This window comes from Drosophila rhopaloa, unplaced genomic scaffold (genome assembly GCF_018152115.1).
Source record: "Drosophila rhopaloa isolate 14029-0021.01 unplaced genomic scaffold, ASM1815211v1 contig_195, whole genome shotgun sequence".
NCBI classification, from domain to species: Eukaryota; Metazoa; Arthropoda; class Insecta; order Diptera; family Drosophilidae; genus Drosophila; species Drosophila rhopaloa.
This window is the reverse complement of record NW_025335078.1, coordinates 288,953-311,080: the sequence shown is the minus strand read 5'-3', so window position 1 is coordinate 311,080 and position 22,128 is coordinate 288,953. Positions and strand designations below refer to the sequence as shown.

Genomic DNA, 22,128 nt, shown 5'->3' with positions numbered 1-22,128 from the left:
AACAAATTTCGCTTTGCCTTTCCGTTTGTTTGCTCTACGTGGGTAATTCTTTATATCAATAAAAGTTTATCTGTAGGTATCCACACACAAAAGTAGTTTGGGCCAAGTATTTATCTGGGCTGGGTCGCGCACTCAGGAATCTTCAAAGTAATAGGGAATGTTTTAAATGGTGAAATAAAACTAAAGTACTTTTTGGGAAGGGTCGCAGGAAGTTACAAATGCTTTAAGAGATCGTGTAATATTTGAAGTAGTTTGCAGCTTTACGTACGATTACTATATCTTAATTCGGTTGAGATTCCTGTGATTTTATAAAAAAATTGAGACCATCGGTAATAATAGTTGATTTTTAAAATTCTCTTCATACTGAATTTTAAATTTACAAAATATAATTCTTTTAAAACCGAATGCTGGTGTCAGTAAAAGAATAATTAAGAATAATTTAGCAATAGTCACCTTAGTATTAGTCTCTGAACAGTCAAACAACAAATTAAGGTTTGTCTCATATAATTCATTTTAACATTAGATAAAAATATTTTAAATATTTTGTCTAGGGATTACACCATAACCAAGCAAATGTGCTTTAGACAATCATTTTAAAAAACACCTGAAAAGTCACTACCTATTTTACCAAATATATAATTCAAGTACTTATTCAAACGGGCGTTCCTTTTTTGTCTAGCTTGCGAGCGAAAATTTGTATGTTTTTATTATAAAGAGGAATTGCCAACAATAAAATACTTTAGCTTGTATTGCTTTGTAAAAGTTATATAGTATAGTGCAGTATTTAAATGGCATAAATGCTGATATGTGCGAGTGAAGTATTTCCGCTTTGCTCCTTGTCTCAAAATTTCGGATGAACATAACAGTCCCTAATTAGCCAGATAACGAGAGAGACAAAAGTTTATAATCAGATAAAGAAATTCATTTAAACTTCACTGGTTAAGCTTGTTTATAAATATTGTGTTTTGCCCTTTTGGCGAGACAAAACCCCCAGCTGAGAGTAAATATGCTAACCCCATCCTTCTCCAGTGCGGTTTCGAGTTGAGGTTTGTTGTTTCTCTTGCTTTGTTGCATTTGACATTATGCGCATTAAATGCGCTTGAAACGCTCCACTTCCTCCGGCTGCTGCGACTCCTCCTTCCTTCCACGAACACAAACTGTCACTGACAACGATAAGAGGGTTCAGGAGGAGAGCCGGAAGTGTCGGAAAGGCGACAGGAGAACCAGGAGCGAGGATCCAGGAGACGGAGCAGGGCGACCAAGGACCGGAGACTGGAGACAGAGGTAGACAGCTGCCAAAGCGCTTTGTAAATTATGTCGTTGAGGGGCTTCAGCTCGAGTGGGTTTTATGGGGAAAGTAACCAAAACCGGAATAAAAGCACTAACCGTATGGAAGGACATAAACATGTGTGTTCGAAAGTTTCCGAGTTTAGGGCACAATGTGCTCTGCCTTTAATTAAATATGTAGAAACCTGGCGGTTGACGCGGCGTAAAGGTAATTTGAATTTAATATTCATACTAATTTTAATATGCAATCGCAGATCTCGCACTATAGTGCGTATACGTAATGCTTGGCTTGATTGCAGGTTTTCAGAGCACTTTAGATGGGGGCCAGATTTAAATGGCATTAGTGTGGAGATGCGCGGATATGAATTTAAAAGCGAAACGAACATCCGCCAGTGACAACAGTTTAGTTCCAAAATTCCACCAGCAATGAGGGAAGTTAAAATACTCATTTGGCTACTGGTCAGTGGAGTAGTAGTTTCCTCAATGGGGCAGCTCCTTGTCCTTAAGGATTTTCTGGAAGCAGTGCACAAAGAAAAACCTATTTCCACTCTTCTTCTGATGCAAAGGAAAGTTCACAAAGAGGATAACTGCAGGAACTGTACCCCACATCCTGGCCCATAATTTGTTTGGATGATACTGAAATGATTGAGTTGGTTTACCATTTCAATAGTGAATTTCTGGCGCTGGTCTATATGGAATCTCTGGAGGATATATTGCTACTCTCAGCACTGGCAGCAAACTTCAATCACATGAGAGAGGCCAGGATTGTAATTTGCCTGCAGTTCATGTCTTCTAAAAAGTTTCTAGATGACATCGCTCATCAGGCGGCTGAGCACAAGTTCCTTAATCTCTTGGTAATCGAAAAGTCCTACAACATCTTTCGATTCTATCCATTTCCACACCCGGACTTTCGAGTGGTTGACAATCCGCTCGAAGAAAAGGAAATCTTTCCCACTCTCTGGCGCAACTTCATGGGAAAGTCGGCTCTGACAATGCCTGACATGGTGCCACCTCGAAGTTTTCTTTCCACAGATCCTCGAACGGGTCGCAGAAGGCTCAATGGCTTCGTCTTCCACACATTGAAGTCCTTTACCGACAGGCACAATATCACGCTGAAACTGCTCAGACCCCTGAATGGAAATATGTCCCAAGGGGAGATTTTTGAGAGGACACTAAAGGGGGAGCTGGATCTGCCAATACTCGGTCAGTTTACTATCTCCAGACACCAAAACTTTAGCAAGAAGGAAGGTTTTCTGTCAATAACAACAGTGTCCATTGCAGTTCCTTGTGGGCTGGAGCTCTCGTTGTTCGACCGATTTTTTGTCGTCTACGGATTTCAATCGACCAATATATTTTTAATAACATACCTTCTTCTGAGCTCTGCGGATGTCGTTCTGAGGACACTAAGCGATCGGGTGAGACGCCATCGAAGACGCTTTGAGTTCCTCATCTGTGTATTTAATCTGCGGGTGCTGAGATGCCTTATGGGCATGTCTATTCCGCTAGGGAATAGGGTCAGATCCGTCAGGGGACAATTGACCATGGCGATGAGTTTTTCAGGCTTGATTTTGACCTGCATTGTGGCCGCCCAATATAGCAACCTGCTTACCATAAGTCCCCAGTACCGGTACATCATGAATTTTCCAGAGCTGCGCGACAGTAAATTAACCGTCGTTCTTAACAACCAGGTCTACAATTTAACCAAGCGGTTTTATCCCGAGATTCTATCGAAGTTTTTCCCTAATATCTGGATTATGAACAGTTACGACCAATTGGAATTGATCATTGCTTTGAATACTAGCTATGCCTACCATACATACCAATACAAAAATGATCCCTTCTCGCAGCTACAAATGCATTCCACCCGAAAGGCTTTGTGTAGGACCCCAAAACTACGGCTGTTCAGTGATCTCACATACTCCTCTGTCCTGCCGATGAATTCGATTTACGGCTTGGCCTTACAAGAGCACTGTCTTCAGGTCTGGAGTTCCGGGCTGTTAGCTCATTGGGTAGATGAAGCGGTTCGGGATATTGTGTCCATGTCCACTGTGAGGAACACCCGATTTGCCAGGTTGCCGTTGGTGACCGACTTTAAGCCATTAAAGCTTCAGGACTACAAAGGATGTTGGCATTTACTTGCGATTGGTTTTACTCTCGCTTTATGTGTTTTCATGGCGGAATTACTAGTGGGTTGGAGAAGAGGACGGACAAGGAATATATTAATCTGAACAAACGCAACAATATAACAACAAATGTATAAATATAATTACTTAGAATGTGTCTATACTTGTTAATCAATATTTAACACATATTTAAAATATTTCTTGAGCATTAAAAAATACATTAAATTGAATCTCATAATCAGAATACGAAAATCCTCTCAGAAGAATATATTGTTACTCAAAACACTATGAGTATTTTGGTGCCCATAAATTCCTAGTACCAGCACACCAATATTATTCATGAAATGCGTGAATGTAACCAAACAGCAGATGGTTCCCAAATTATTGGTATCTAGACAGTGAAGTTAACTCATTAATATTTTTGTGTTTTTAACACAGAAGTCTAGACGATTGAACTACCAATAAAAGTATTGACGCAAGTTCCAAAAACCTATTATCAAGAAAGCTCGTTTATTATCTGATGAATAATATATGTGGGTATAATTATTTTAAAATTGGAAATTTTGTCATTTTTAACCATTATTGGGTATGTGTATGGTGTATTTCTATTGTGGTACTTTATTTTATTGGAATATTTATACGCACAATTAATAGCTTTTAATTTATTATCTTAAATAATAAGTAAATCTGCTTTTTACACGTCTGTTTGTACGCTTAGTAAGTGCATTGCCTAATGGCTTGAATAAATAATTTCAACGTGACTTCAGTGAAGCTTGCATTACTGACTATCTGGGCCTCATCAATGACAATAGAAAGTAAGTCATAAAGGGGCGCAAATGACATATGTGACGATATGCCAGGCATTTATGATGGCAAAGGGGCACCAGGCGAGAGGTTATGACATGTCCGTTGGCCAGATTCAGTGTGGGAACAGGGCATAAAGTCGACATATGGGACCGGGGTTTCAATGGGCAGCCTTGACCGCATTTGGGTCTGTCCCGATTCCTGGAGTGCGACAATTAATTACTGCATAATAAATGCGTATGATACGATTGATGGGATTTGATGAGACGGGCGTGTCTGGGTGTTGGTCAACTGCTATTAGGTTTAGAACGGATCGGAATGGAGAAAACACTCGAAAATCAATCGATTGACGTCAGTGAACAAAAATTGGACAGAAGGAAAACAGTGTAAGGTGACACAATCCCACAAAGGATACATACATGGGGCCACAGGGCGTATGCGTCACGTGAACCGTCGAATGCCTCGGAAGGGGTTTAAGTTCTCAACTTACGCGTTGCCTTTATGCCCGACTTAACGTGAAAAAATAAACGAAATCCCGCAGCTAAAGTTACGATTGTGCTCTTTGCCGTTTTATCATTTAATTAAAATTTAAATTGTAACAGCTAGCGGAAAAAACGAGGAAAGAGCCAAGCAGAAACAAAACTTTTCACATATGAGCAACTTTTGCCACCGTCCCCCTCACTCGGCGTGAATTATTTATATCGCATACAATTTGAATTTCTGGTATTTGCATTTGTCAGATTGTTATTTGCTGATTGACATTGTGTGCTTGTGACGGTGTATGTTCCTGATTGGACTACGTTCTCCCAAGGGAATGGCATGAAAATGGACGCCTCGCATGTCAATCTTCATTCAAAAGAGTGTTGAAAGGCACTAGTTAAAGGTTTTGAAATCATTAGAATAAAAATCCTGATGTTTACATTAACTTTTTTACCGCAAATTCCACTGGGAACCGCATTCAATTTAATCCAAAGCTAATTTTCCTGGCAATGCAAAAATAATTTGACCATCGCCAAATTGCATTCGCATTCCATTAGTATTCACGTTTGTCGGTCAATTTATTATCAAAATATGCCAGACCAGCAGAAGTTGCTGGGTCAGGTCACTTAACCGCATTAAAACCGTCAGCCAGCCATTCGGCCGAAAACTCATTTGATGCAGGAATATGCTGTAAAAGCACTACAAATAAATTTGCATCAGTAAATTGATTTGTACATTTTTATAAAATAATTTATAATTTTTTCAACTTAAATGAGAAGTGGGCTAACAAATATGTAGATTTAAATAAAAATAACTATTATCTTATAAAAAATAGCTTAAAATTATCGGATTAAAATAAAGTATTTTATTACTTTAAATTAATTTATGCAGAAATACTGAACAAGCAGTCGCTAAAACAAATGGTATAATTAAAGAAATAATTCTGGAAGATAAGCAGGTTTAGACAGATATTTTCTAAAAGTGTGGTTGGCAGAACCCCACAGACTGGCAAGAATATGAGAAGGAGGGCCTGCTGGGTAGAGTGTGAAAAGTAAAGAACCTCAGGGCTGCTCTTCTCGCACCGAGCTAGGAAAAGTTCAGTTTAAGTCAAATATTGGCCTGGCCCAGCCACCGCCACCGCCTCTGCCTCCTTTTTCGTCCTCGCTCGGGGATATTAAGCGAGAAACGGCAACAGGACAATGCAGAATGCAATAAAAAATATAATCGGGGGAAAGGGGAGGAGAAGAATAAAGCTGAATGACTTGCAGTCATTTCAGGGCGAGCTTAAAGAGTCATGCCGAGGAGGTATTTTCATCAATTATCCAAGCATAAAATGCAATTGAAATTTTCAACAGGGCGGATCAGGATTTTTATTATGCTTTATACTCGCCACCATTTTTCCTCCCACCGATTGTAAATCGTAAATTCACAGCTGACAGCTTTTCCGGCCGAAGGAACGGGAACGAGTCGGCTTATGTCAGGCCTGGCTAAGTGCATGACAATCACAGATAGTTGGTTGGCGGAGGGGCAGCGGGCAGGGGAGGGGCGAAAGGTCCTGTTTCGACCCGGTTTCGTTGTTGTTGCAACAAAGGACCAAACAGACAAACAAACAAACCGTTCGACATATTACAGCCGAAGAAACAAGAGACAGTTTGATGGACAGCCTGTCAACGCGCAGTCTGTTCAAATTTTACTATTGCACATAGTAGTCTGACTTTTGTATTAATGGCTTACAACAATTCGATTTCATGTCCAACTCAGAGAAACAATGAACAAAACTAAAAATTGGTTTTCTCGTTTTTATTGATTTATTTTTCAAATACAGTTTTACTCAATCAGATATGATTTTTAAACACGTTTTCTTTACTTTTATAATATCTTGCATTTGTTTAAATATAAGTTATTGCTATGGTCAGGCCGAACTGGACTTCAATATAAAAAAATCATTGTAAAACAATTTTTGTAATCCAAATTAGCTCAAAGCTTATTTGAATTACAAAATTGTAAATACATTTCTTACCTAATATAAAGTATTTTGGCCATTTCAACATCACTTGCTAAAACAGTCCATTAAAAAATGAAGAAATTTGAACATTCAATATTTTTTCCAATAGTCATGTTCAAGTAAAATTGCGACCGGCAAGCCCAGTTAATATTTGACAAAGCATGTAGTAAAAGCCGGCAAGAGACATTCAAAGGGCTCTTGCTTTACAAAATTTATAGAAACTGAGAATTATTGATCACAGTTCAAGTTGTGGCAGGCAGCAAGGTGCATTATCATGTAAATTAATTGCATTGCCCGGCGAGGCGTATTAAGATGGCCACTGTCACTGACACTGCATTTCAATTAAATCAACACATTGATTTAATTAAATTTCATCCGTTTTACGAACTCGAGCTACTCAGTTGCCCCCTTTTATTGCGTTGCGGTTGTGTTCGGTGCATGGTAGTTCAATTAAAAATGCCATCGATATGCGGAACTGCATAATTTATGCAGAGGAGTTGCCCTGCACTTCCTGCAGCCTGGCTCTTCATCTTTCGGAGCGAGCTCTTCAATACATGTTGCTGAGCTGGAATAAAGCCACAGAGATGTTTGTGGAATGTTTTTTAATTATTTAAGCCGTGTAATATCAGCACTTTTTACCATTTTGTAAAGGGAAAAGCAAAATGTTTACATAAGCACATCGTATAAAAATAATTAAAAGCTTGGTTAGTGGTACTAATTTCATAACGTTTTTCTGTGCAATCCTTGTAAATCCAACAAATGGCTCCATTAGAACGTCTTTCAGACGCTCGTCAAGTGTTTTAATTACAAAAAGCGCGACACACGGTAAACAAGAAGCCACGGCAGCTCTACACATGCAATCCTAAGCCGCTTAATTTATTTACACGAGCTCCGAAACATGCTTGAGCCGCCTTAGCAGTTTGCGCCACCTAAATTTGGCTTAAATGCTCCGAGCCACATGTTGACAGCGAAGATATAGGCCGAGAGTTCGTGCTTCAGGCATTTGGCCCGTGTCAACAATTTATTTTCTAATTTATGCATGAATAATTAGGCACCACCATCTCAACGTGTCGCGATTCACACGGACTTTAGCCAAAAAAGAGGATTTTTATTGTACAAATCCAATTTGCTCACATTATGCAGGGAAACGCAAGAGTTGTCTCTGTTCAGGTATTTTATTATTATTTTTATTCAGGTGACTATTGCTGTAAAAGCAAACACAATAAAGAAATTAAAAAGCAGTGTTTTATACCCTTGCAGAGGGTATTATAATTTTGGTCAAAAGTGTGCAACGCAGTGAAGGAGACATCTCCGACCCTATAAAGTATATATATTCTTGATCAGGATCACCTCCTGAGTTGATATAGCCATGTCCGTCTGTCCGTCTGTCCGTCTGTCCGTCTGTCTGTCCGTCTGTCTGTCCGTCTGTCTGTTTCTACGCGAACTAGTCTCTCAGTTTTAAAGATATCGAATTGAAACTTTGCACACACCCTTCTTTTCTTTGCACGCAGTATATAAGTCGGAACGGCCGGGATCGGCCGACTATATCCTATAGCTGCCATATAACTGATTGATCGGAAATGCCATAACTCTGCTGTTTGTTAAGTTAGAAAGTTGGGACTCTCTATGGGTATTATATTTGGCCAATCAATCCGACCTACCAAATTTCATAAGGATCGGCCGACTATATCTTATAGCTGCCATATAACTGATTGATCGGAAATGCCATAACTTTGGTGTTTGTTAAGTTAGGAAGTTGGGATTTTCTATGGGTTTTATTTTTGCCCAATCAATCCGACATATCAAATTTCATAAGGATCGGCCGACTATATTCTATAGCTGCCATATAACTGAACGATTGGAAATGCCATAACTTTGGTGTTTTTAAAGTTAGGAAGTTGGGATTTTTTATGAGTATTAAGAATGCATCATATGAATAATTTTGGAGAATATAATTTGCAGAATATTCTGCAAGGGTATTTCAACTTCGGCTCCGCCCGAAGTTAGCTTTCCTTTCTTGTTTAAGTTAAGAATGTTTTCATAAATAACGACATAAATTTGGTCAGCTCAGTTGAATAACATTTTATTTTTTTTAATAAAAAATTGCCCAATATATAAAAGTAGTTACCTTTAACATCAAAGTATAGTATGTTTATTATAACTCTTGTTCTTAAAAACAAAATGAGCACCTGACTTACACACAAACTACCTCTGGCTCATCATTTATTTAAGCAAAGTTTTCTGGAAATTTATTCCAACTTTTGCACAACTATTTTTCCTGTAAATTTCCCACTTTATTTGTTTGACACGTGCTGCGATGAAATTTTATATTTAGACGGGATGGCAAAGTTTTGGGCCACATAATGACTGTTGACAATTGCCAATAAAGGGAGACGGGGGCCGAGGCCCCACCTCGAAGGACCGCACAATATTTCAGGCCTCGCTAAGTGCGATGAGTTTGCCATTTTATTGTATTAACAGCAACAGGCTGTTCAAACAGTGGAACGAAAAGTGTACACTTGAAGAAATCATTCAGGGAGCTGAGGAAGGGTCAGCCAAAGTGCAAAATCCATAATTATACTTCTCGCAGTGCAGGACATGTTTTATTAGCCAGAACAGCAGGATAGCAAAACCCACCAACCCAAGTGAATTACCTTTCCCCAGCCCCCCCAAACAAAAGGGAAATGCGTTTTGCTTGTATTGGGGACAGAAACAACTTTCATTATCCCCATAAATACCAACACCAGGGGTGGGCCACCAAAGGGTCAGGGAGCCGGGGGGCTAGTGTTTGCTTAGTGACTGCCAGGACTAAGGCGGAATTCATTTATTCATTCGTTCATTCCTGGCCGACGCAAATTGATTGTTTACTTAATTCCATCATCGATTTTGTCGCCCGGAAAGTTTTTAATCAACACAAGCCGGGCCCCAGCGCTGTAATTCATTGATCATTATCATCATGCAAATTGGCAAAAATTAATAACAATTATAATTTACAAGCAAAAGGCATTTTGCGGCCAGCGCGCCAGCTTCGCATCCTGCGGTCACAGCTGGTCGTGTGACGTGCAAAGTGTAAATTTTCCCCAGCCCCTAATAGTTAATTATTAATTTTGGCTCGGAACTTTGAGTTTTCACTTCAGACTGCAGCCAACCGTTAAATCATGCTCTGCTTTTAGCAATAGAGTAAGTGGAGGTTATAAACTGTAATTGAAGAGGTTTGTTAATTGTCCTCAGCTGAGGGATTCGTAGGCTTCGCGAAATTAGAGGAATAATAAATTGGAATCAGGGCTGAACATCCCGATTAGATAACATTTCAATCCCTTTAAGCTGACACAAAGAGCGAGGAATGTTACATATTTAACGAACATTAATGATGAAAAACTTTCTTGAAGGATCTTCGCTAAATAAGTGTGGGATGTATAACAAAAAGAAAAGTCCGAAAAGATTCAATGCATGAATTTTTAAAATATTAAATGGCAAAATATCAAAGAGATTACATAGAATTTTAAGCATCTAGATTGAATTGGAAATGGATAAATACATATGCAATGTGTAATTGTTAGGGCTATCAATAAATAAAAATTCATCAGGCATTTTCAATAGAAAAACAATACAATTGATTTCTTCAGATCCATGCTTAATGCAATTTGTTGTGCCCAATTCTCGGAATTTTGCAATATTTACCCGCTTTTTGCCATCTTTTTGATTGCGGCTCTCACGTGGTAATGCTAACTGACAGGTGGATAATTGAGACAGAAAAGCAAGATAAATAAGTAAAAGAGAGAGAGCATGTGAAAGCTTTTAAGTGACAATTATGTGGCCGCTCTGACCTGATACGAATTGACGTGCACAAAACTTTTGCATTAAATATTGCGGACCATGCGCAAATTAATATTAATTGTAAGTGTTCCATTTCGCGCAGCCAGACAAAACAAAGGCCGGCTAAAATAAAGTGAATTTATTACAGGCAGGGATTGTCGGGCTCTAACCGGAGGGAAATTTCATTTGCCGCTGATTGAATTTGGCACTTTCTTGGAACTCACAGAGGATTGGGCCGAGGCATATTTTATTAATAACCCGCCTCGCGCTCTTGTGGGTGATTTTTTATGCATTCAGAAAATTCAAATTGCGTAATAATAATGAGCCTTCGTTTTCCTTGGGGGAGTAGGGAACTCAACGAATTCACAGGACAAAATTCAAATTGCAATTCGCTTTCCCGCTTTCTGTATCTCTCTACCTCTGCTTCTGTGTACTTTCCAGTTGGTCATAAATTCGTGTTCAATATTTAATGACCTGAATGTTTTTGCGCTCGCAGGAAATGGTGGGAGTGTCATGGAGTGCGGTCTTTAATGCATGCCTTTAAATTGTTTATGGGGCGTATGAGTAATGTGCGCAACGCATTTGGCTGCTGATGTGTGGCAAATGCACCTGCCAGCGACCAAATCAGCCATAAAACCAGCTCCAACCTGTCAGGGCCACATTCCTCGTCTGGCTTTTGTCCAAAATTTGGCCTTCCTCGCTCCCTGTCACATTAGCCAACTCATTTGCGCTGCATGTCGAGGGCATCAAGTCACTCAACCGGAGTGCAGTTGGAATTTCCAGCAGACAGGCAGGTGCTTTAGCTTCATTTCTCTCGCTTGAGAGTGTTGCAGTTGAAGGTGTTGCTGCCTTCACTTTTGGTACGCTTAATTTGAGTAAGTACATTCTGGTATGCCCCACGTTGGGCGCCAGTAAGTAAGTGCACCCGGCCATGCCCCACGTTGGGCCCCACGAAGGACGGTCTTCATTGGCCTGTGCAGAGGAAATCAATGAAAATACTGCATAACTTCATTTGTCTCCCTGCCTTTGGAGTGGCATCCAAGTGGCACGTAACGACAACACAGCGGAATCGAACCGAACAGAGCGCACACAAAGCGATTTCTCAATTTAAAGTCATTTTGCGTTTTCCCAGCGAACGTTGGGCGAATACGAGTTGCCGGTCCAAGTGCTCCCTGTCCTGCACTGCTGTAGTGCTATACTGCTGTACTGCTGTACTGCATCCTCTTTCAGGCAAAGGACTCTTTCCCTATCCCTTGGTGACACATTTTTACCGTTTCCAGGCAACGCATTGCATTTTTATGCGAGCTAACCCTCACCTCCGTCGGATAAGTCGCACCCTGCTCCACACCATCTTGTTTGCTAATCGCCCAACTGCAGCAGGGTTTCCTGCCCTGTTCCGCTTGGTTTCGTTACATATTCCCAGGGAGTCTCGAATTTCAGCAGATCCGCAATGTCGGGCGAAATGGGTTTCGATTGGATTTGACAAACGTATGCAAAGTGTGCAAGATGTAGCAGCAAAGTGCCGTCAAAGTATTTGGGTTAGACACTCAGTTGTAATCGTATATCGCCCCGGGAAGCTGAAGTGGGTGGAGTTTGTCAATATGAAAATTTAAGATCAAACGTCGAGAAAAGAATACTTTGACAAAGTAGCAAAGGACCAAAGTGAAATAGAGATGAGATACTGAGCTGAATATTCTTTTTATTTATTTATTTGTGTTTGACATAGGACTTATGTATAAAGCCAACCGAATTTAAATAAAAGACAGAACTAAGTTTATATGGCATTATAATAAGCCATAGAAATTTATCACACACTCGGTATTTATGTGAACGAAATCTGGGCTTACTATGGAAATCCTCTTTTAACTTAATTTTCTTTTATTGTAAATATCCATCCAAATTTAATGAACTGCTCAGTTCGAAAGCCCATTATCTGTTCTTTCAGTTCCTGACAAAGTCACATCGACTCTGTTTTTAAGGAAAGTTATAAACTTGTTGCTCGGGGGAACCTTTTAAGTGAAAACTTTCAGACAAGCTGGCAACACATTCAAATCGAATCGATAGCCCCACGCCCCTTTGCACATATTAATTAAAGTTTGTTAATGCATTGCCATGGCGAGCGAGTAAAAGTTACAACGAAAATTGAAAACTTTTCTCGCAATTGAAAGTTGTTTAAACATTCATAAGCTTTCCATTTGCCCTTTCCCGCGGGGAGGGTGGACTCGCCCCAGTGCGGTGGCAACTCGTATAAAAGTAACTAAACTAAACGCAACTGGAGCTAAATGGCCCTGTTGCGAAACGGTCAGCACTTAGCTAGTGCCAGGCCAATTATGAGCCAAGTCAAAGGACGAAAAAGGGAGGCGAACGCCTGACTGGCAGCCGGCAATCAATGAAGCCTTCTTGGGGTCCCTTTTTGTCAGTTAAAATTGCTCAATTGAGTGCCAAAAATTTCGAAACCGAAAGCGTGAAATGCCCGCTAACAATGCAGGAGCATTTTGGCCAGCTTAACACCGCCCCGGTCGCATTGTTGCAATGGATGCGGTGCGCTGTGGTGCTTTAATTACTCGAGACGCTCTGGCTCCGGCTCCTTTGTGTATTTGGCCGTCAGGACTCTGTCACGGGGCGCAGGACCTCGCGAACGTGGCAGCAATTAAAGTAAGTGGCGCCATTTTCCTTTCACGCTGCCGTCGCCTTTTCTTTTCGCCGAGAAGTGGTCCATTCTGCCCCGGTCGCCACTCCCTGCAAGCATTAATTTCCGCTGACAAACACCCTCAGCATAGTTTTCACTTTGGTGAGATTTTTCATAATTGCCCCCACCCAAAAGCAAAGTTTTTATTATTTATTTTGCATGTTCTTTAGTATAATTTTGTATAATCATAAAGACTTATCTAATTAATACCACACTTAGCTTCTTAAAAAACCTTAAAAGGCACCAAATGTCAAGTTTCCATTCTGCTTATGACTTCGAAATATCAACTCAAATGTAACTCAAATTTCCATAACCATTTTCCATACTTAACGCATAGGGTAGCTGTGACTTCTATCCTGTATCTTTTTTGTGTCAAGAGCCGGCAGGCATTTGATTAATGAGTTCAACCTTTTTTGCAGCGCTGAAAGCAGTGTCACAATTTATAGGCCAAAAGCTAAGTTTACTCAGGACTTTGTTGCCGAGAAGGTTAAAGTAATCTAAACTTAGGTGAACTTTAAAATTTAATCTGCCTAAAGAAAGATTTAAATAAAATGTGGTCTTGACTAATCCCAAATAATGCTTCAAAATGAAATTGCTTGTATCTTTGTGAATTTAAATCACTTTGATGCCACAACTTTTTGGCACTCACATAATTAGAGACACTTCATTGGCGTTTCCTCTGTGTTTATTTCCTATCAACTTGGAAAAGGAAATATTTAAAAGTAAAAACCAAGTCTGTAATTACTCACAGCAAAACAGACTTCCACAGAGACAAATACGTGTAATTTGGTCGAATAATGTTGTGTAATTTTTGATTTCTGTTGGAAAATTGCCCACCCTGTGGTTGTGCGGTGTGAAAATGCCAGCACGGCAAAACGAATTCGGATTTGAGGACCAAACAACAACAGTGGTAACTACCAGGGAAAACAATGAAAATGGGAAAATAAATTGAAATGAAATGATTTCTCTGTGGCTTCTCCTTCGACACTGGTCCTTGGTCCCTTGGCGGCTTCTAACTGGTCCTTTGGTCCTTTGGTCCTTCGGTGCTTTGCTCCACGTCCTTTGCCTGCGTCTCCGTTTGGCATTTTGATCTTTAAAAATTGCTTTGAACTTTTGACATAAAAAATCGTAGCCGGATAGCGAAAAGCAGAAGCCCCAAGATAAACTTATACGCTCATGGCAGTTGGGGAAAGTTCCTTGGCTTGGATGGGGTTTTCTGGGTTGGTAAATAGTGGTTCAAGCCGAAAAGTTTGCCATATACGAGATGTGTAAACTGTCGAGGCAGCAGCAGCTGTTCTCTGCATGTGTGTGACTGTGAGTTGGCCATAAATTCAATTTCCAAACTGGGGACAAAGCAGGTCAAAACCAGCTCTCATGTTGCACGCTGTGAGAAGTGACTAGATGTCGCGTTTTTTGTCACTTGCAACTGCAACAAAACTAATAATCGAAGAAATTTCATTACCTTTACGTCGACAGCGCACACCTGGCGTATGAGCAATTTTCAGTGTATCACATATTGATTTTCATTTGGGTGGCAGCTTCTATATTTAGGCAGCGAGCAGCTGGGTACCTGGTCGTTTGCAGGAGATTAGGCGCTTGACTCTGGTCAAAACGAATAAATTAATCATATTATATATGTATACTCCATATTCGGAGCTTAGAGCTCATGGAATGGGTAAATTTAATCAGCACTGAGCTTGGCTAAATTAAATTATTGTAGATGCGGCCAGGGCGGAGACAAGTGGCCAATGGAAAATGGCAAATGGTAAATGGTAAATGGCGAGTGGCCCAGGCTAAGTGGCACAAAAGATGGCAAAATTGCTGCCTGGCACGCATTTGAACTTAAGAAATCGCCGCCATCCGACTCCCCTCTCAACGGGTGTCCTTTCTTGGCTGCTGCTTGGCTGGCTCCTTTTCTCCTTTTATTATTTTTGCAAAATATCATGGCCATAATTTCGTTTGGCAAGCAAATGTTTCAGTCGCTCCCGGGAGGGGCAATCGCCCAGCACACTTGAGTCGATGCGGACCGGCAATAGTTTCTTTTTCCCCAGCATCCGTTTCTATTTCTCTTTCGCAGCACGAACGGAGAAAACAATAAATATCAACAGGAGTCCAAGGAAAGCAGCTTTATATATTAGCATTATCAACCAGCAACTGACCAAATACATTTAATAACTTATAATAACTGATAAAAAAAAAACAAATACCTAATCCAACTGAGCGGACCAAAACGCGGAAATTCTTCTAAGCTGTAAAATTTAATGTGAGACTTGTGCTTGTAAACAAAACGGAGACCAAACAGTATCGGTTATACGGATCTAATCTAGGAACATTTATAATTAGAATACCTTTTAAGTGTACATATGACCAGAATGGAATACAAACTTGGTAAAAGCTTTAAATTAGTCAACTAAGAGCAGAAGGGGCAAAACCAATCTCGAATTTTGCTGTCAATTCTCGTGTGTAAAGTGTAACTGAACGTGTAAACTGTAGACTGTGCTAAAAACATATTCAACCTATTTATATAAACTAACCATATACAATATATTATTGTCGAGAAAAAGCATTTAGGCCGGGCAAGCAAAGACCGCTTTCAGGTAACTAACAACTAATACCTAGACCAAACCGCAACACATCAACAATCTTTCCTGGGAGCTTTCCTTGCTGTTCTTTCGTAGTTCTGTCTGTCAGTGTACCATATGCATTTATGTGACTGCTGTGTCTGTGTTAGTGTCCTTGCCTGTGTGTCCATGAGTTCCTAGCACGACATTTAGCCATAAAGCCTGCGAGAGTCCTTCTGCAAGATGAGCAGCAGCAGCTTAGACCAAACGCCCAGTGGCAGCGGCAACGACAACAATAACAATAATAGCCACAACGGCAGCATCAACAACTGCAGCCGTTTTACTAGCATTCGCAACTACAAGTTAGCTAATTGGTTTCCACAAGTAAGTTTGGTTTACCCTTTGATTTCACTCACATCACCATCCATTCGGTTTTCACTTTTCATTTTTATTTGCTCGACAATTTTCCCACCGCACCTGCAGATGGTTTCATTCATGGCAAATCAAATTAAAGTGTTCACTCTTTGGCAACACATACACAATGACACACAAAGTAAAGACCAGCATCCATTGTTGTCGCCGGATGTTGTTGGAAAATACCCTGGAACGAGGTAATGGCTTCCGGTGAAACTATAAACAAAATATCCACTTAATAAAAGCATAGTAAATTCATAATTAGAAAGCAACTTTCACAGTTAAATTTAATGAAATATGTGTACTAACAAAGGCAAAAGTAATAACAGAGACCAACATAATTTGACATTTGAACTGGGAATACCATTATAATTTTGCTGTGGAAAGCTAGATGCAGTCGTACTAAAGTCTTGAATAATAATACTTTTCTCCTAACCTATTTTGGCCCTATTCATTTTTTAGAATATTTAATGTTAGCCTTTAAAAATTAAAAAAAAAAGCTATCTAATATGGAACTAATAAAAGGGCCCTAAGATCTCATTTCATATTTAGGACTCAGAAATGTAAAAACTTTAATGGGTAACTACTGACATATACACAAACTCCGAACAGGGTATTATTATTTCGAAACTAACCTATTTATAACTAACCTATTTTTTACCCAACCATTGTGCAAGCTTAACCAATCCTTCCTCATCATCATCAAACCAATCGTCATCGTACACAGCTCCTTGGCTTGTAGCTCTGCATTGTAGTTGATTTTTTCCATTATATATTTACTGAATACATATATGTAAATGTTTGTATTGGTTCAAGTTCTGCATGTGCCTTGGTTTTTTGCTTTGTGCTGACAGGCCAGACAAAGTCTTGTGCATGGTATAATAAACTCTTAGAATCGGAGGATTTGCTCTGAATGAAGTTTCGACGGTCTATGGCTTCAGTTTGTTGTAGTCGCCTTGCAACCAGCAGATTGTGTACAAAGTCGACTTGGCAATGAGCGCCAGAGTCAGCTTTCGGTCAAAGGTAAACACGTTGAGTAAGACGACCCGCTTGGGATGTAGGGCCAGCTTCAAGGTGAACATGGAGAGCTGAAATCAGAGTTCAAAAAGGAAGTTTATAACACTCGTTTGAGCTAACTTGGCTGGAATGGCCAACAATTTTAAGTGCAATTTTGCTTTCCTCCTTTAAAAACAAGATTTCTTTCATTTAAATATTGCTGTAAAATATTTCTTTATCAGTTTTCAATTCGAGCAAAAATCCCGAAACTATCTTATTACGAGTCCAGTAATTAATTGGAATTAATGTTTAACTATTTAATTTAATTAACCAAATTTCTTGTTGTATTATACTATTAAGCAAAACGATTCAGCTACTAACCAAACGATCCATCCGATTAGTCTCGCGTAGAATGCGCCGTGAGTCCGCCCTAAACGTGCTGAACAGTTCAGCGATGTCTGTTCCAAAGAACAGATTGATAGCATCCAAAATGTAGCTGAGAACCACAAACACTCTCATGCCCAGGCTCAAATCCAAAGACTTTGGGGCAGCTACTATCTGGAATATCTCGTAGCCATAGGTGATCTGGAACCAACTCTTGCAGGCCAAAACGCAGACCGAAACATGTCCGTACTCGTAGTTCAATTGGTCGCAAAGGACTAGAACTTTCGAATAGAGCTTGAGGCAGTGGGTCATCTTGCCCAAGCGATTCCTCTGTCTCGATTTAGTTAAAATCAAAGTCATCTGGTCATTTAACAGCTTATGAATGCGACAAATTTGCCAAATAAAGCAGTAGAATCCAAGGACAGCAGCCAGCAGCATGTTGTAGAGTAGCCAATAAGACCCCACATTCAAATAAAACATTGACGGTAGGAGTCTCTTCAGATAGATGGGATAGAAAAGATGAATCCTTAGTAGGGTTATCATAACGAACAATATTTTCATGTTAAATCGCGTTTTCAGGACCGAACCGCTGGGTTTTCCCGTGAAGTATTTCTGCTCCATTTGTATTAACCCATTGGCCAACTTTCGAAGGCCTTGACTTTTTTGCCAGCAGGACTGCATACAGAAAGCTGTAGTTCCACCCATCGTAAGAATGGTGACACATATCCGCATATTTCCAGCGGAATTGTAGAACATCCGACCCAGAGCCAAAACGCAGAGTACATGGTGGATAAGACAGTATATCCTTAGCTTCCAGGTGCCCCGAAATCCATTCCCCTCTGCGTTAAAGTAGTAAGTGTTCAGTCCGTTGAGGGCCGTAAACTTTGTCAGAAGACTATAGAAATGCGAGTTGGTCGGTCGCATCTTGAAAACTAACAGAATGCAGCTCTTTCATTGGCTGTTTTATAGGCTTCTAGGTCAGGCCAATTAGGCCTGTATTTATAGTTTCGCCATTCATTACAAAGGGGCGATAAATGGGTCAATGGGAAGTCGTTAGTTGGCGTTGAAAAATTGTTCACACATTAGGGATCATTTTACTGGACACGGGTAATCAATTAATGGACATCAATGCTATGGTTTATTCGAAAACGGTTGTCTACTTAAATGACATGAATATGTACTTATTAAAGTGACTAAACACTTTAATTTCAGTTGACACGAAAGTACCGTCCCCATAAGCGTAAAAGATGAAAAGCCAGCGACAGATATACTTTTCAATATGGATAAATCAAATACAGAGTGGAAGCGGCCGAGAAATCCCAATAACGCCACTGACAAAGCCCCTTTGTGTGGCAAACTATAATAAAAGTATGGATGGATAAAGGTCCTGTGGGCACTCTCGAATGTCCCGCCTCCACAACCTCCTGGTGGGCAATCAATACTGCTTTTTAATGAAGAAATAAAAGCGGAATGTCCACTTGTGTTGTTCGGACAGTGTCGTAAAAATTGTCTACATTTTTATTACGTATCTTGGGGTGAAGCAAGTCAGGCCGTGCCAAAGACCGTGAAAAGATTGTATCCTGTCTGCCATTCGTCTGTGGGTCCTTCCCAGTGTGCTCCTTATATATATCTCCCACTCACCAGGCTAATGGTCTCCAGGACCTAGGCACGCACCAGCGCCTAAACGCGTGCTGAGCTGGAAAATATTCTCTTTTGTGGTTGGGAAAACACCAAAGCCACCACCGTTCCAAATTTTTACCAGCGACAAGTGTTTATTTTGGCATTTCGCTGGGGCTTTTTTTCCTTTTTTGCCCGGTCAGCGCTTGACAACGCACTCAACCCGATAGGAAATGCTGGCCAACCTCAATCCCTCGGCAGGGGCGAGTCCTTTGTTGGCCTAATGATTATTGCTTTCCCTTCGCTTTTTTCGGTTCCTGCATCGGCATTGTTCGCCTTTGCGAAAACATCGCATATTGTTCGCCTGCCCTTCGCTTTTTTTACGACGATTTTCAATGGACGTGAAAATACTTTTTGGGGCAGAGCTGTAGCATGTTCTCGACCTGATAGGGATTTTATGTTATTTAAATGATTTGCTAATTTGGGAGAGCTTATGGGTTCCGCACTAAAACGCTTCATAAATAATCCCAATTAGGCCATTCCGCTCTTGAAATTCGACGTGTGTAAACTCTCTGCAAGGAAATAAATATATTAAAAGACAAAGGTGTCACGAAATCATTCATTGTTATGTAATCATTCAGAATTAAATATCACAATTTTCAGGCTGTTAAGCAAATATAGGTTCAGATTATTTTAACGTCTTTGGAAAGGACTCAATTAGCATATCTCCCTGATGGTATAAACTCTCGTTCTTCGAGTTCTTCTGGGTCTTCTAGTTTCTCTGGTCGAAGATAAGTCGATCCCTCTTGAAGTCTCAAACTGTTTAGTTGAGGTTTTAATTTCAGCCACGGTTGTTGCACAAGTTGTTATAGGTGTTGATTTTAGTGGCTTCGGCTTCGGATTGGATTTTAGTTTAGGTTTCAGATTTGGTTCCGGGTTTGGTTTCGGGGTTGGTTTTGGTTTTGGTTTTTTAAGACAATTTTTCTGGCATTCTTTCTTGGAGTATCCATCAATACAATGCAGAGCCTCCTTGCATTTTCCATTTCTAAGGACCCAGAGTGAACGCAGGGGATCGCACATTACTCGATATCTCATAAGAACCACTCCAATAGTACAGTAGTTTACGCCTGAATTCATAAGAGATCGTTGACTTAGAGCCCATTAAAATATGTACCTTACCTGAACGTTTCTTGAGAGATTGCACATTAATTAAAAGAGTAATGATCAAAAACACACCTGCAATGTTTCTCATAGTAACGTTGACTGATTGAAGAACATTCTAATTACTTTTACTAAACCTGTGAAATTGAAATTGGCCATGCTTTTAAATATCATGCAATCGATTGTGAAACAAATATTTCCCTTTTACAAAATTACAATATGAACGGTAATTTGGCATGGGAAACGCAAGGTTTTTGTTATTTTGTTTTTCCTTTATTAGGTTTTAGATCCCTGATCCCTGTTTGTTTGTTAAGGCCAAGGAATTATTTATTGTCGGACTTAATTTTAATTTGCCGCTTCATGTTGATGGGTAAATGGGCAGTGTAGAACGCCATTAGTACAAATAGGGGCTTTACCACACAAAAACGACTGACGATAAACTGCCATTTATGAAGAGAAACTTACCTTCGCTTTTCTTATTTTTCTCCCCGTGTCCTCTTTTTCCATATTCTCTGCCATTTCCTTTGAGTTTCATAATTCTTGGTTATAATAAATGTAGGGGATTATACGTTCAGCTGGGCATTGGTTTTGTTTTAAATTATTCTTCAAAGAGAATGTATAACAGACACTGGATTAGTACAATTAATGTAAGTGAAATAGTTGGTGTGAAAATGGTATAGCGGGCTTAAATTGTTTCAAATATTTGAAAAGAAAATAGTTTCTATTTCGCGTACCATTTTCTAACTAGTTTAATGTTTAGTTTGTTTTTTAAACCCAGATTAAGCTGTTAAGGCTAATTTTAATCCAGACATTTTCTAATCATATGCTAGAGTAATTTCTTATAAACAAATTAATTTTAAAAATATAAAATTAAAATTTTAAAAATATAAATACAAATATTCTATCTAGAAAGTTATGAAATTTTTAGATTTTGAGTACTGGCTTTAAGCACATACTGAGATTTAGAGATCTAAGAAGTGATTTTTTAAACATATACCCATTAAATTAGCCAAACCAAACGTTCTACCAGGACTAGCTAATGATGGTGCAGAGTGTTCGTTTTTGTATTCCAGTTCATCGCAACTTCCAATGCCCTGGCCCACATCTCCCTCTTATTTTCTTTTGGCTTTTATAATTAAGTTTCGGGTACGCAATCATTTAGAGTGTTTGGAGTATTGGCGCAGACGACGCGACAATGTCTTCAGACCAAAACAAATTTATGCAAATTTCGATTAATTTATTTTTGACACAAGCGGGAGCTCTCACTTCGCCAGGCTCATTAAGGAGGGAATTCGCTGGCTAATTGAACGGAAATCTCGAGCTGATTACAAGAGAATCGGTTGATTCCCGGCAAATATATTTGCAAAACAGCTGATTGCAGCCGATCAATCAATCAATTTGTGAAACCAAATTTGCCTTTGGCCTTGTGCATAAGAAATATCACAGTAATGAGAGCAGCAGCTTTAAATTCCTTGGAAATCTGGCTTACCCACAGAACTTCCGCCATTTCCTGCCTTTTCCGAGGACATTGTGTAGCATTTTCGAAGGGACATCTCGCCCAGAATGCGGTTCATATTTCAATTTCCGGAATGGAAGTAGCATTTCAGCTTTTTAGCTTTGAATCCTCCGTTTGCGGACAGTTGCCAGTTTGTTGCTGCCTTCTGTCCGTTCTAAAGTTTTTCTCATTTTTGTGAAAAATTCCATTGGACTTGAAATTTGATTGATACTACGGAAGTTGGTTTGTGCCCTCGGGCGTATGGCTCTCTATTTGATTTAGTTTTGCGATTTTAG

General features: G+C 39.8%; 3 protein-coding genes across 3 annotated transcripts; 1 reads left to right on the top strand and 2 right to left on the bottom strand.

The window, feature by feature from the left end:
* The first annotated feature begins 1,713 nt into the window (after window positions 1–1,713).
* LOC108044806 lies at window positions 1,714–3,515 on the top strand. The gene is given in 2 exon segments (XM_017123950.2): window positions 1,714–1,870; window positions 1,873–3,515. Coding segments are annotated over 2 exon segments (1,800 nt in total).
* A 13,429-nt stretch (window positions 3,516–16,944) lies between these two features.
* Window positions 16,945–18,483, bottom strand: LOC108047504. The gene is made up of 2 exons (XM_017127704.2): window positions 17,557–18,483; window positions 16,945–17,267 (listed from the first exon to the last, which is right to left on the bottom strand). Exons 1-2 carry the CDS (start codon window positions 18,481–18,483, stop codon window positions 17,109–17,111), a joined length of 1,086 nt encoding a protein of 361 aa, XP_016983193.1. The 3' UTR covers window positions 16,945–17,108.
* A 1,410-nt stretch (window positions 18,484–19,893) lies between these two features.
* LOC108047496 lies at window positions 19,894–20,428 on the bottom strand. The gene is made up of 2 exons (XM_017127694.2): window positions 20,356–20,428; window positions 19,894–20,303 (listed from the first exon to the last, which is right to left on the bottom strand). Exons 1-2 carry the CDS (start codon window positions 20,426–20,428, stop codon window positions 19,894–19,896), a joined length of 483 nt encoding a protein of 160 aa, XP_016983183.2.
* Window positions 20,429–22,128: the final 1,700 nt, after the last annotated feature.

Excerpts from the sequence above, each read along its gene's own strand:
- LOC108047504 (XM_017127704.2), bottom strand. The coding sequence starts at position 18,483 with ATGCGACCGACCAACTCGCATTTCTATAGTCTTCTGACAAAGTTTACG. Across the intron at positions 17,268-17,556 it reads CTAATCGGATGGATCGTTTG|CTCTCCATGTTCACCTTGAA; the intron begins GTTAGTAGCTGA and ends CTCTGATTTCAG.
- LOC108047496 (XM_017127694.2), bottom strand. The coding sequence starts at position 20,428 with ATGAGAAACATTGCAGGTGTGTTTTTGATCATTACTCTTTTAATTAAT. Across the intron at positions 20,304-20,355 it reads ATCTCTCAAGAAACGTTCAG|GCGTAAACTACTGTACTATT; the intron begins GTAAGGTACATA and ends TTATGAATTCAG.